Below are 13886 nucleotides of genomic sequence, written 5' to 3' on the forward strand. Positions count from 1 at the left end.
ACAAATAGCTCCTTTAAGACCAAATGTGGATTGATAAGAGACAAGTTCTTTATGGCGTGACCGCAGTGGATGTTTTTTTATGTTATTTTTTTGCTTTACAATGTGTACAATGATCTGTTACTCTCCTTGCCCACTTCCTGCTGTTGTTGAGCTCTTCCACCGTAGATACCCTGAGACTCATTGTGCCACTCTGCTGGTTGCTTGCTGCTCTCATATCAGTCTGAGTGCTTTGAGAGCATGACACAGAGAGAGAGTGGAGATGACTGTGTGTGTGTGTGTGTGTGTGCGTGTGTGCGTGAGGGGGAGTAAATAGCATCCCAGCTGTAGAGATGGCATTTAAGTGTCTCTCCCTTTGCACTCCAATAGTACTGCAGACCCATTACCTCAGTGTGTGTGTGTGTGTGTATTTGTGTGTCTTTCAGCATCTGTGCACGCATGTGCTTGTGTGTGGCTACAAATGTATTTCCGAGCTATTCCTCCAATCATCTCCATGCTCCCACGCGACTCACCCTCTACCTTTCTGTTCTGATCCTTTTCTCATTCATCATGCCTCCCTTCCTGTCCTCTTGCCAGAGGTCTCTGCTAAGGTGTAATTTAGCTCCTGCTGTTCTCTAATTTCTGCCTTAGTCAGGAGGGGCGTGGCTGGCCCCCTGACACCATGGATACAATCTGTCAATCATTTCCCCCAGCCAGGAAATTGCGTTCAAAGTGAGAGTAATTATTAAGTCTGCCCTGTGTGGGTTGAATTGAACGCCCTTTCGGTTTGGCACAGAGAGAAATATGTATTCAGAGGCAAGGCCAAGTAGATTTGTGAAGCTTTTATTGTTGCTAAGAACAAGGTGAAGGCTCTCCTCATCTCACCTTTTGTCTTGTCTAATCTCCTGGCCTTTTTCTTTACCTCCGTTATCAATCCCCCACCCTGTTTCTTACGGTGTATTTTTTTTTCAGGACTGTACAAACACTCCTCTTCTATTCTGCTTTTCCATCATTATTAAACCCTGCTCTACTGTGTTACACCACCTTCACCTGCCCTACCTCTGTTCTGCCCAATCTCACCCACGGGGAAGGACAGAAAAAGGTAACCCATTCACAAAATGGGGTGTTCAAAACAAGTGTTGGTGGTCTCCTGCTGGAAAAAATCACACTGTTTATCTCCAATTTATGTAAATGGCCGATGATAATAAACTGTGGTCCCTTCTAGATTCTCTATCCACCACACATAATAGTATCCCAGAGAGCACCCCCCCCCCTTTGGTGTGCTGGCAGAAGGACAGTGACAAACAGAGAGGAGACAACAGTAAAGGTGAAAGCAAGAGACTGAAAGAAAGTCTACTTAACATAAACATGTTCAGTGAGGTAGCTTGTAAGAATTCCTATTTGTTACTGTCCTTGAAAAGCTAAAATCAAAAGTTGTGCACAGGAATGCTGTAACAGTACCTCTGCCTTCACTCTCCTGGTTAAATTATTGAAACCTACTTTAGAAAACACTTGAGTCCCTGGTTACCTTGCTGTTCAATGGAAAAATGTTGATTTATTTTCATGTTTCTCTCTCATTTCAGGACATATTATTGAATGAATGTTAGAATTCTGTGGATTTTCCGCCCGTATAGACTCAGACCACAAAGTTTTCAGTACACAGCAAAACACAGAACAAGCTCAATCAAAGACATCACTTCCCAAGATGCCTTGCAGCAAATTTTGCTCATAGACATCCGGTGTCATTTTCAATTAACGTCAGACACAGTTGCTTGTTGCAAACCCTCAGTCCGTCACCTGCGTCAACGCTGACTAATCTTCAATGCGCTGCCAACCAGGCGTTGTTAGAACAGCCAACACATGACCGACCCATTAACCTTTGCTCATGAGCAGATAGGTCAGAATTAAAGAGATGCCCCCCTCCTTCAGCTGAGTGACTTAACTGTTGACCCTGCAACCTTTACGTTGGGCGGTTATTGTAATCATGTTACTTTGACTGACACGGGAACAGCATCCTGTGCACTATACAGATTAAGCTGACAATGAGTGGAGAGATTCTTCATTAACTGTCCTATGTTGGAGGTTGTAGCTAGACTTTATATATGGTGCAGTGATATGTTGTCAGGTAAAGCAAGATAGACAGTGCTCCCCCAGTTTAAGCTGGTAGACATCAGTTAGAACGATAATGAAGTGGACGTGATATCTTTACTTACATGTCACGAACTGATGCCTGTTTGCATTAATCTTGTAATTTACTGCCAACTTGTGGCCACAGTATTATTTCTAGCACAACCCTGTTTGACTTGTTCATACTGTCAAACAGTAAGTGTTTGCTGTAAATGTTACAAGAGAGCAGGCACGAGGGCTGGAAAATGTAACGCTGTCTACAGTGCCTTGTATTGTGGCGAGCATGTGCTGAAGAATATCACCTGTGACAGACCATAATAAAGAGCACCAAAGAAGCCGTGAGTTGAACCAGGGACTCGCTGCTCAGGGCATCTGTGCCCATATTATAGCATGCGGCCTAACCCCTCAGCTGTCAGGTAGCCCATACTGAGGACGGAGTTTTAACTATTGGCAACCCCTGCATCTCACACACTGCACGGCAACAAGTGGTGCTATTTATGTAGCACCAAAATTATCACACATATATGAACACTGGCTGGATGTCATCAAACTCAAACTCAGCACTTGCCTGTTGTGTCTGTTATGTCGGAGGTTTCATTTGATTTTCTTTTAATTAACCCCGGTCTCAAGCCACCGGTCCATGATCTTGTCCATTGTCTGTGTTTGATGATTAATAGGCTTCTGATAACTGGTGATAACTGGTCCCAGAGCAGGCTAAACATTAGCTTCATCCACATTTTCTTCCACACTGTCACACAGATCATTTTTCCGACAGAAGTCGTAAAACATAAACTGTAAACTGTAAGTGTAGCTACGTGAGTGGGCAGTGTCACAAAATTCTTGGTTACATTGCTGTAAGTCCAACAACACTGCAAAACAGCCAATTCAAGTATTAATGTTTGAAATTATATGTCAGTTGATTTAACATTGAAAACAGGCTTTGCTGAGTTAATTCAAGTTTGGATAGTTAATGAAACTCTGCTTGGCTTTAGAAGTAGCATTAACATTCAGTTACTGCTGTAGGTAGTATGCCAGTTAGCTCGGCATGCTAAAGACTGACGTTTATGTTAGAGCTACGTTAAGAGTATGGAAGCAAATTTAAAAGCCTGTGAAATTTTAGCCCTGAATGTTTTGATATTAAACATTAATACTAAATCTGATCTGATTTTTTTTGGGACAAATTCAGTATGAAAAATTCAACATCAATTCAGCATCCATAACACGACCAGTGGAGTGTAACGTGATTGGGTGGATGCTGGTTTGATTTGAGACGGAATCGATTTCTTATACTTGATATCTTATGTTGAATCTGAATTTTTAACTTGAATTCTTGGGTCTGAATCAGGCCTATTGAATTTGAGCAGCTTGAATTTTTCATTAGGAATTCATGAACACTGAAAGAAAACAGTGAAAGTTGAATTCAGAGTCAAAAAATTTCAGATACATAATTTCAATGCAACCCCCCCCCCAAAAACAGGCTTTTAAATTTAAAAATGTGGTGTGACAGATTTGCTTCCATAGCAGTGTTCAATGTTTCATCCATTCCTCACCTGTACTGTTGTGTTTTTGTTTTTGGAAAGGTAATAAAAAAAAATAAAATAAAAAAAATAGCTCTTACGATGGTTCAGCTGCAAGGCCTGTCATTTTTAGTTACAGCTGCTAAGACTGTGATTGGACAGTACTCTGGGGAGACGTTTAGCAAATGGTCAGTTGTACAAACAGATCATATTGTAGCTCTGAACTGTCCCATGAACATATGTATAACTGGTGGTAATCCATGACTGTAGACATGTAATTGATGGTAGCTCACAATGCACACACACACACACACACACACACATGCACACACACACACACAAGCAAATGCAAACCCACTGTGAAACTACCCTAACCCCCATGTGTGGTTGTCTGCAGAGTCTTATGGCATTTGCAGGGCCTCTGAGGGTATTCAAACATTCAAAGGCTGCGTGTGAAGCAGAGAGAGAGGTGGAGGATATGGATGGTGTGCCACCGTATAAAGACGAGGTGGGGGTGGGAGAAGAGGGGGGAGGCTAATTAACATATTAATGACCCCACCTTCCTACAGCTTCTGTCGGATAGTCCAAACACTTTGATAAGTATGCAAATGAGAGCTGCACCATCTGAAGAGGGAATTAGCTCTGCCAGAGACAGCCGAGAGAGAAGGGAGGGTTAGAGAGGAAGAGGAAGGAAGGAAGGAAGGAAAGGAGGAAGGAAGGGAAAGGGTGCTAGGAGAGAAAGGGGCAGGAAGGAGAAGAGAGGAATATCAAGAGAGTGGAGGAAGGAAGAAAGGAGCAACCAGAAGAAGGAGTCTCGGGCATGCTGATGAGCTGATATCCTCATGTTTGTTTTAGTTGTCTTTAATTATCTGACGTGCGCAGTGGGCAAATGTGTGGGTATGTGTGTACTATTAGACAAAGAGACAGTGATGGAGAATGAAAGAAATTTCATTCTTGTGCTCTGCAGCTCTCAGATCAATATGCCAGTGCCTGTCAGCCCTGAAGTGATGTGCAGAATGGCTGCAGGGGCTCAGGCCAGTGGGCATACAGGCTGAGGTGGAGGAGTAACGACCCTGAGGAGACAAGGGCAAGTAATTATAACGCAGATGGATCTCACTCGTTCTATCACCGAGGAGAATGGTGGGTAATAAGGATGAGGGAGAGCACCATGGGAAAGCAAGTGTTCACATGTGGGTGAGACAAAGGGAATGAAACAGAGAAGGAAGAGAGGGACAGTGTGTGTGTGTGTGTGTGTGTTTGAGAGACACCCTGTGTGAACAGCCAGGCCAGGGATTCACCGACACGCTCATCACGTTCCACAATTATGTTGAATAATTAAAAGGTTTCATTAACTTGATCATTTCCTGTTCGGCCATGTTTCAGCTGTGACACCGGCAATTAAAGCCACGACTGTCTGCCTCTCTCATTCAGCCAGTCCGCGACGGAGGACAACCTTATGCCTTTTGTATGGAAGCAGAAATCTGACAGGGGAAAAATGAGGGGCTTTAGCAGTTATCCACCTTACTTAACTGTTCTCAACACTTCAGTGCTGAAGCACACCGGAACTGACAATAAAATCTATGTGCTCAAGGTGAAATTGTGCAAATGTGGATTTGGTTTCCTTGGATTTTTTTTTTTTTTTTTTTTTTGATTAATGCAAATAAGGTGGTGAATAGTTTACCTCTGCAAGCCAGCCTTAGGCACTGAGACATCCACCTTGAAAATCTTTACATATTGATAGCTTTTACATGGTGTGTAATTTTCCCTCCAATTTTTTCTGATACATGCACTTAAATGAGCAAATACCTTGTTCCTGTAAACCAGACATCCATCTCCTCGCATAATTATAGATTCACTGTCGGTTCATGATGTGATACTGTAAGACCTGCACTTGCTCAACCACACAACACTTGACAACATATAAATATCTTCACAAATCTCAGCCTTTGTTTAAATCAGAGGAATGTTTCGCTCTGCATTAACTCCATAATTAGCAAAAGCCCGTGCTGTCCTAGTTATGTAAGACGGCTCTTTTTGTCTTTTGAAATTGGATTACCGCAGGATGAACCATTTATTTCCAGAGATGGGGGTGTTGGGGGCAATTTTTATCTTAGTGTCTCTAACATACAGTCTCTGGCACAAAGCTGTCCCACCCTATTGAGTTCGTGTGCAGCACTTAAACACCCCAATAAACATGATTTGCATTAGACTGTAAATATGCAAATGACAAAGGAGATGTGGAGGGGAATGTTTATGCTGTGAGCTGTCTGTCGAGCACAGTCAATACCCCCCCAACCCATTCTGAAGGGACGCCTTTACCTTCTATGCCTTTCACATTTGCTGCTGCTGCTGTGGCTGCTTCCATTGCACACAGACCTGGGCCAGCTGCAATTACACATGGACACATGAAAGCAGCCTCTCTCTAAACTGCTTCTTCCAACACGTCATCAAACTTGGACTACACGTCATTCTATGTGGGGAATCCATGTCCTCTCTCCGTCTCCATGCACCAGTGCCTTAATACTTCGCCTTACATGTGGACTTCAATTACAGTAGCCACCCTGCAGGTCTGTGATTACTATGAGTGTGAAAGGCTGAACACTGTGTCTGAAGCCAGGGTAGTGAGGGACCTCACTGCTGTCACAATGTTGAGACCTTCAAATGATTTACATACTGTTTATGAAACTGACTTCAATATCGGTCAATATCCTTTTTTTTTTTTTTTTTACATAAACACATCAACATTTCTGACAACAAGTCTTATTAAAGGATTGTGACAAAAAAATCATTTTACACTTTTTACAGTTAAAAAATAAACTCAAATTTCTCTAGTGCAATGTGTTATTACTCATTAGCCTCCACATACACCAGCTCCAGTATATTGCAGATAAGGTACTATGATGATAAGCACGTTTGATGTATTTTCATGTCTAAGAGACACATTTACTTGAAAATCACCTTAATTAAAAAACAGTCAATATTGTTTAATAATGAATACATTTGTTTTAAGGCAAACAATTCATTTTTTCATTTAATTTTAATTTATTTTTATATTATTTTATATTATGTTTTGTTTAAATTCTAACATTTTTAGCATGCATAGGCTCATAACTCCTTATCATGACCATGTCAGCATTATTGTACTGGAGCCTTTTAGTGTCAAAATAATTTCCCATCTATGGATTATTAACCACCATACAGTAAGTCAGGATCCAGCTGACTTCTATCTGAAAGCAGCAAAACAAAAAAAAACAAAAAAATAAAAATAATAATAAGTTTGCAACAACGGAAAAATCCACATTAATGTTGATATTTCAACAATTAAATCATGTTTAATCAGTTTTAATCAGTAGATGTGCTTCCTGGTGGGTCATCTGGGGATGAACATGTGATGGGTAGACGATCTCTTCATAGTTACAGCCTTACTGTGTGTATTTTTACTTAATTATAAAAAAAAACAAAAAACACCACAGTTAGTTTGTGTTTCCTCAATTCCAGTCTCTCACTTTAATTTGCTCTCATTCATCTGGTACTTTTCACCTGATGCCATTCTTGTGTGTGTGTATGTGTGTGTGTGTGTGTGTGTGTGTACTGTATGTACTGTATGAGTACAGCCTTACATTGATGTATACAATAAGGGTATGAACATATCAACACACATATATACACACAAACACACACGCAAGCACAGCAGCAACAGCCCCTCAGAGGCCAGGCTGCTCCATGCAAAGTCAGGTGTGTTTGTCCTGAAGACTATCAGCTCTCTGGGGAGAAAGGCCATCGAGCAGTATTATCGACATTATAGACGCCTCAGCCTGGAGATAGGCTTCACATCGATCCTCTGATTAATTACTATCTGCAGGCAACAGCAGACTGAGGGAGAGAGAGAGAGAGAGGAAAAGTGAGAGAGGGAGGTAGAATGATAGAAAATGGGGAAAGTAGAGAATGAATGAAGGTGGGGGGTGGGGGGGGGGTGCTGGAGGATTGGGGAGAGGGAGGAGGGAGAGTACACCTTGTACTATCTATGAATATCAGCTGAGGGCTACACAGTAATCTTCCAGGTGGAATATTATTTATTGATGTATAGGTAGGCAGGAACCCTTATCGTAACCACAACCACCTCCTAACACACAGCCAAGGACAAAATGAAATTCACACATTACTGGGGTAGAAACAACTCACAAAGACAAATAGAGGACACTGAATTTCCCATCCTCGAATTCTCAAACAGATTACACTTAACTCTCTGCAAATAATGGTGAAAACAATTAGAAAAAAAAAACATTCTGGACATTGATTTGAGCTTCTGTGTGTGTGGTTGACTTTAGTGTCACAAATGGAACTGGTGTAAACAAGCAGGCATAATGAATCTTAGTGAGATCCTTTGGGCTGCACTTCTCATCCTCCCAACAGACTGTGTCGCACCTTGTGCAACATACGTCAATAACCATGCGGGCTCCATTCAGACCAGTGCTTAAGAGTGCAACTGAACTGAGCTATTTTTTGTTGACACTGGTATTGTGTATCATTTCTGTCCTTAAACAGTGTATGAAGGTTGTCCCCTAAACACTGATGAGCTGTGAAGCTTTTTTCAGACCAATACAGAATTTTCTATAAACCAAGGTCTAATTGTTGCAAAACTAATTGTAGCAATGTAACAGTGAAACATGAGTCCCTGGGTTCAGTTTCCAGTGCTAAATGTTAGTGAAGTTGGCCAAACTACCTTTTAAGCAGGCGCTCAGAAGAGATGACGACCTACAACCAGGACTCACACTTATCATTATACATTTATATATATTTTCCCACGACAGATGATGATCAAAGGAGCCTAAAACACGAGGCTGTGCAGGTGTGCTGGTCTGTGACTGGCACACAGTACCAGCACACTGTTGTGTGACAACTTGTATGTTTTTTCCACGCATCTCTGAGATTGGGCTAAAGCAAAGGCTTTATGCTATATTGTGTATGTAGACCTGCTACCAAGTGTTATCTCATTGACAACAATTAATTACAATGTCGGGAGAATCAGGTCTGTGTCAAACACGTTCTAAGCAAGTGGCGACCTCTGACTGAAGAAATGAAGCCAACCCATTAACTGCCAAAGCTGCAGTTCCTTGAATGACCACTAAAGTCTGGCTCTAAAAGTGAGTCAGTCCCCACTGGCTCCCATGTTAAAATGTCCAACTTCACAGCAGAAATAAACATGTTTACACATGTTTCTCACATGGGCTCAATCTGACATTAAACTGACTTGTACCAGGGAACTGGCCATTTAAAAAAAAAAAAAAAATACTCAGTTTAATGTTTGGAACAACTGATTCAGACATTTGTGTTCTCACATCCCCCGGCATGTGTGAAAGCTATTTATGATAGCTACTGTCTTTTAACATGCATTTTAATTAACTTCAAGCTTTTCTCACAGATCTGTAGTTTTAAAACACAACAATAATTCTACAAAAATTTACTGTGAAGAAACAAAGGCCAAAGAAAACCTTCAAATTTGAAATAAAGTTGCGTTCTACCTTCCACCCACTCAACTCACCCAACACGAACTTTAAAGCTGTGGGCGTAGACAGGGAGAAAGAGTTGTGCTGCATGGGTAATGAATTGATAATTGGCTCTCATGCTAAATATCATCAAGTACATGAGACAAAAACAGAATTATTTAGCTTGTCTAGTTGGAACATTAAAAGAGGAGAAAACCCTCTTATTTAATATTTCATACGGGGGAATTGTATTAACTAGAGGGAAGAAAGAAGTTGGTGCTTGTTGTTTCTGTTCTGTTGTTATCATCTTTCCTGACATTGAAGATGTCCAAGGAAAGAGAAAGAGACAAAGTGAGAAAGTCGCACTACGAGGGAGGAATAAAGAGAGAGAAAGTGAAGTAACCCTAAGTATCACTTCATGGCTGAGGACACGGAAAAACAGGGATGAAAAGCGTGAGGAAGAGGAAGAGGAGGGAGCGTCATCAAAGCACACAATAGTGAGTGGCTGTTAATGTGAAGGCAGCCGTCTAACACAGCACAGACAAGGCAGGAGCGTCTCTGGTTGGTAATAAGGTGGAAGTTGATCCCAGCACTGGTTGACTGTGTCTGCCTCGGCACTAAGACAACAACAGGCCAATTTTAAGTGTGGGTGTGTAACTCTCTGGCTAATTTACGCCTGTCTGTGCATTGGTGTTTGTGTTGCTTTTGAGCATGTGTGTGTGTGTTTGTTTGTGTATCGGTGCAGTGCAGTTTTTCAATTCCACTGACCTGAAAAGCTCTGTTAATGCTGGATCCACAGGCACTGGGGGAGAGAGAGAGAGAGAGAGAGGATGATTATGAAACAGGACAGACTTGAGCATGTTAAATCCATGGGCTCTCTGTATAAGAGCCTGCTGGTGATGTACATAGGTTTACCACGAATAAATTACCAGAGAAAACTTTTAAATACTTTCAGTAAAATGTAAGAATTTGCTTTTATTTGTGCGAAGACCTCAACTTGAAATGACTACACATTTTAAAAAATATATTGTCCTTATGATTATCATTAAGTCCTTCTAAAGAAAAGAGAAAACACATCATGGAATAGATATTTCTTTAAGAGGCTGATTTCTCCCAAATTCTCTAAAAAACTTAAAAACTGTTCGTGAACAAGTATTCAGTAGATGTGTATATGTTTTTTGGTGTATGTGTATGCATATGGAGGGCTATTACATACAGCTTTAATGTGCTAATTTATTGGCAATATGTGATCAGAGGTTTGGTGAGAAAGAAAAAAATACGGTAGACAGCTCAGTTTGCTGCACATCCAGTGCACGATGATACAGTGTTTGTATATTTTTAATTTTCAAACAAACCAGTACATCATTGGTTCATTGATTATTGGATTACGTATAAGTATTTTGGAAAAAAAAAAAACCAGTTAAAAAAGCAGATTGAAAATAAATCATTTTTATATTTTTACAAAATAGAACAAAAAAAAAAAGTTACATATTTTGATGCTGTTTTTGTGTTTTGGTGAGCTTTGAGACAATTTTCCATTCTGATGGCCAGTAAAGTTGTATTCTGTTCAAACATCAGTGACCTGTTGATGTAACATGCTGATATGCAGGAGAGCTCATATCGAGCAGAAACGTGTACAGTAAACCTGACAAGCCTGTTTGGGTGACCGGTAACATGAGCCCAAAAATCTGCCCAAGAATACACACCCTGGTGAAATGTAATGATGGAGGCTGTGATTTTGATCTTGGTAACATGGTAACTGCCTGAAATTACTGACAGCAACACATTGTATTCTAGTGTGAGCCTGCAGACCAGAGCTAACAGAGAAATCATTACTGATACTTGCACCATGTTTACTGTCAGCAATTTTATTTGAGGGTTTGAATTCTGATGCTCTACACGGTGTCTCTAAAAGAAGAATATAATGTATACTTATAAGTGTCTGATGTAGAAGAAGAAGTGAATGAGTGAATGACGGAGCGATTTAGGACGCAGCCATAAATATGATCTCAGTGCCAATCCATCTTTCACACGTCTGCTCTTGCGTTGGCCGACAAGCAGAGGACGCCTGTAACTCAATCAAACAGGGGCCCTGTGATCGCAGCCATCACCACACAGCTGACAAAGAGCTTGATCCACATAATGTAGGAGCAACGGTCACCACCTTTTTCCCCTGTTTGGTCAGAGATGTTAGATACTTCCCAAAGTTAGAGGCGATGAAATATGGATCACTAGAGTCCTCTGATGGGCACCTCTTTTTAGATGCTTTAAAGCTGTGAGAGTGGGCAGGGCAGCTGGCCGGGAGTAACTGTCTGTTGTAGTTAAATGGGACCACGTCAGGTTGGGCTATTTACTGTAATATCCAGGTCCTGTTAACATTTGTCTTGGGGGTAATACAAAAGAATAAAAAACGATTTACCTGTTCTTTTTCTTTTTCCATACTTTGTTTTCATTTTCCACTATGTATAAAACTTTAGACAGTGGCTAGACTATATATCACTGTGGTAGATATTTCATTCTGCATATTTCATATAGCGCCATTCAGACAATTCAAAGTGCTTTACAGAGGAACAGAAATATATTAATAAAATTCTCCAAATGTGGACTGTGATTCTGTTTCTGTACAAAAAGAGAGAGAGAGAGAGAGGAGGAGAAGAAGCGAGTGCAGTGAGGAAGGGCAACTCGAGTGTGACAGTCTGGGATTTGTGCAGTGGTGTGTGTACAGTATATGTACATTCTTGTGTCTGCACGCGTGTGTTTGTGTTGGGAGAGTGAAGGTCACCCTGAATGGCACTGCCGCCCGTGTGTGTATGTGTGTGCATCCATGCAGATACCTTTGGAGCGTGTGCGATGGCGCTTATCGTCTGCATCCACCTCCATCTGCAGGGAAGAAGAGAAGACACAAACAAGCTGTTAAACACACAACGCGCTGCATCGCAAAAATGATCCTTAATTTGGACACATCTACTTTTCAGCTTCAGAGCGTTGCTTTCTCTCCTTGTCAAACAAGCAATTCGCACCTGATGTTTGCAACACTTAGACGTAACATTTCAGGCAGGTGACTGAGAGACTGACAGAATCTGCATCAATGATTTCAAGTCATTTAAAGACTAAGAAGCATTTAGTTTCCTGTTATCTTCAATCATCACTGTGTAAAGGAGACCTGTAAAATCTCTTTGTCAGTGCATCTGCCCTGCTGAATTTACAGTATTTATATTTATGCAAAATCCAAAATCAATATTTAGAGCTTCATTTGATATGATCATCATGTCAAAAGTGTAATCAGAATTTCACTCATATTTGGCCAAGACAGATCAACTGATTAGCTGACAGATTAGTTTGTGAACTGACTACGAGATCTCCTTTGTTCAGTTCATCCCCAAAATGTTTGAGGAACATATTTCATTATTTATGATGTTGTTTTCACATTTTGAAATGATGCAATTTGGGCTGAACGATATGCAAAAGAGATGATATTGAGATTATTTTGACAGATTACAATATGAGTCACAATTACAGTGGGGATGGTCATTTATGCATTTCAGTTCCACTGAAAACAACAACAACACTGATGATGTGATTTTTGCTGGCGTCTGTACTAAACAAGCATGGTCCTTTACATCTGGAGAATATGATTTGTCGGCCAGGGCGTCTCTAGTTTATGGAGTTTATGGTACATTATGATACATTTTACATATCTCAAAAAAACACTTGTTATTGTAATTTAGATCATACTTCAATTCATTGTTCAGCCCTATATGCAACACATAACAGTATTCAGCAGTGGTATTCATTTATCTGTCTCTCCATCCATCTGTCCAACCATTCAAGCGCTCATTCATTCATTGGTGTGTGACCATCCATTTAGGCGTTTTACAGATGACTGAAGACATAACAACACCCTGCATCAGCTGTGTGGTTTCCACTTATCCCACATCCTTCTCAGTTTTTAAACCTATCAAGCTCTTCACCAGCCAGAGGAAGCATGGCCCCCTCTGCTACGTCTCTGTCATATATGTCAGACCCACCTATCCTTCTAAATGTAGGTTTATCCTTTACCAACACATCATAAATTGTTGAGGAGCCCTGAACACAGCAGGACGTTGCTGTGTTTTTCCAGATGCCAGGTTTGGACTGTGACAGGGGCCGCATCCCTGTTTGGATGTCTCTTTTTATTAAACATGATTTATTAACACCACACTTACTGTACTGTAGAGCCCCTCAGCCCTAATGGGGTGTTTCTTTATGAATGCCCATAAATGTTTCAACAGGGAGAAAAATAACATGATGAAAGGCGAGGATACCTTGTAAATCTTATTAGGGCAGCAGGGAGGGGATGACCTGGAGTATTTGGGGGGAGGCTGAGGGAACTGTGTGTGGAAGAAAGCCTAAAATATCTGCATATGTATATATTTTTTTGAGTTGAAGTGTAACGATGGTTTCCATGGCAATGCAAAAGACATCCTTCAAAGGAAAAGGGACAACAATCTAGTTTTCTCCTTTTCCCTATTCAGATGCTTATGCAGAGACTCTGCGTGTGTGTGTGTGTGTCTGCACTTAGAGCACAAGCGACAGCATTCACCCTTCAACATGTGATGCACTTCAAAAGTTGAAATAGTGGGAAATAGTGTTGCATGTGTAGATTTCCTCTCAGCACACTGACTCTTCCATGTCAGACTTTATAGTGTACTTACACAAGCGCTCACTAGTGTCACACATTCATGAACACAATAAATATTGATTGATTAATTCAATTTACAATTTTAAATTTGAACTTTGG

General features: G+C 40.8%; 1 protein-coding gene across 7 annotated transcripts in view; it reads right to left on the bottom strand.

The window, feature by feature from the left end:
- myt1lb (myelin transcription factor 1-like, b) overlaps positions 1–13886 on the bottom strand; it is a 94615-nt gene that overhangs the window by 45721 nt on the left and 35008 nt on the right. For all 7 annotated transcript variants that reach the window (XM_071471366.1, XM_071471368.1, XM_071471371.1 and 4 more), the window contains exons 3-4: positions 11941–11986; positions 9875–9908 (exon numbers count right to left, since the gene is read on the bottom strand). In XM_071471366.1, the coding sequence (XP_071327467.1) occupies positions 9875–9908; positions 11941–11986 (80 nt within the window). The remainder of the gene's footprint in view (positions 1–9874; positions 9909–11940; positions 11987–13886) is intronic.

This window comes from Trachinotus anak, unplaced genomic scaffold (assembly GCF_046630095.1).
Source record: "Trachinotus anak isolate AG129_WGS33_773 ecotype Australia unplaced genomic scaffold, CSIRO_AGI_Tana_v1 ptg000033l, whole genome shotgun sequence".
Taxonomy (NCBI): domain Eukaryota; kingdom Metazoa; phylum Chordata; class Actinopteri; order Carangiformes; family Carangidae; genus Trachinotus; species Trachinotus anak.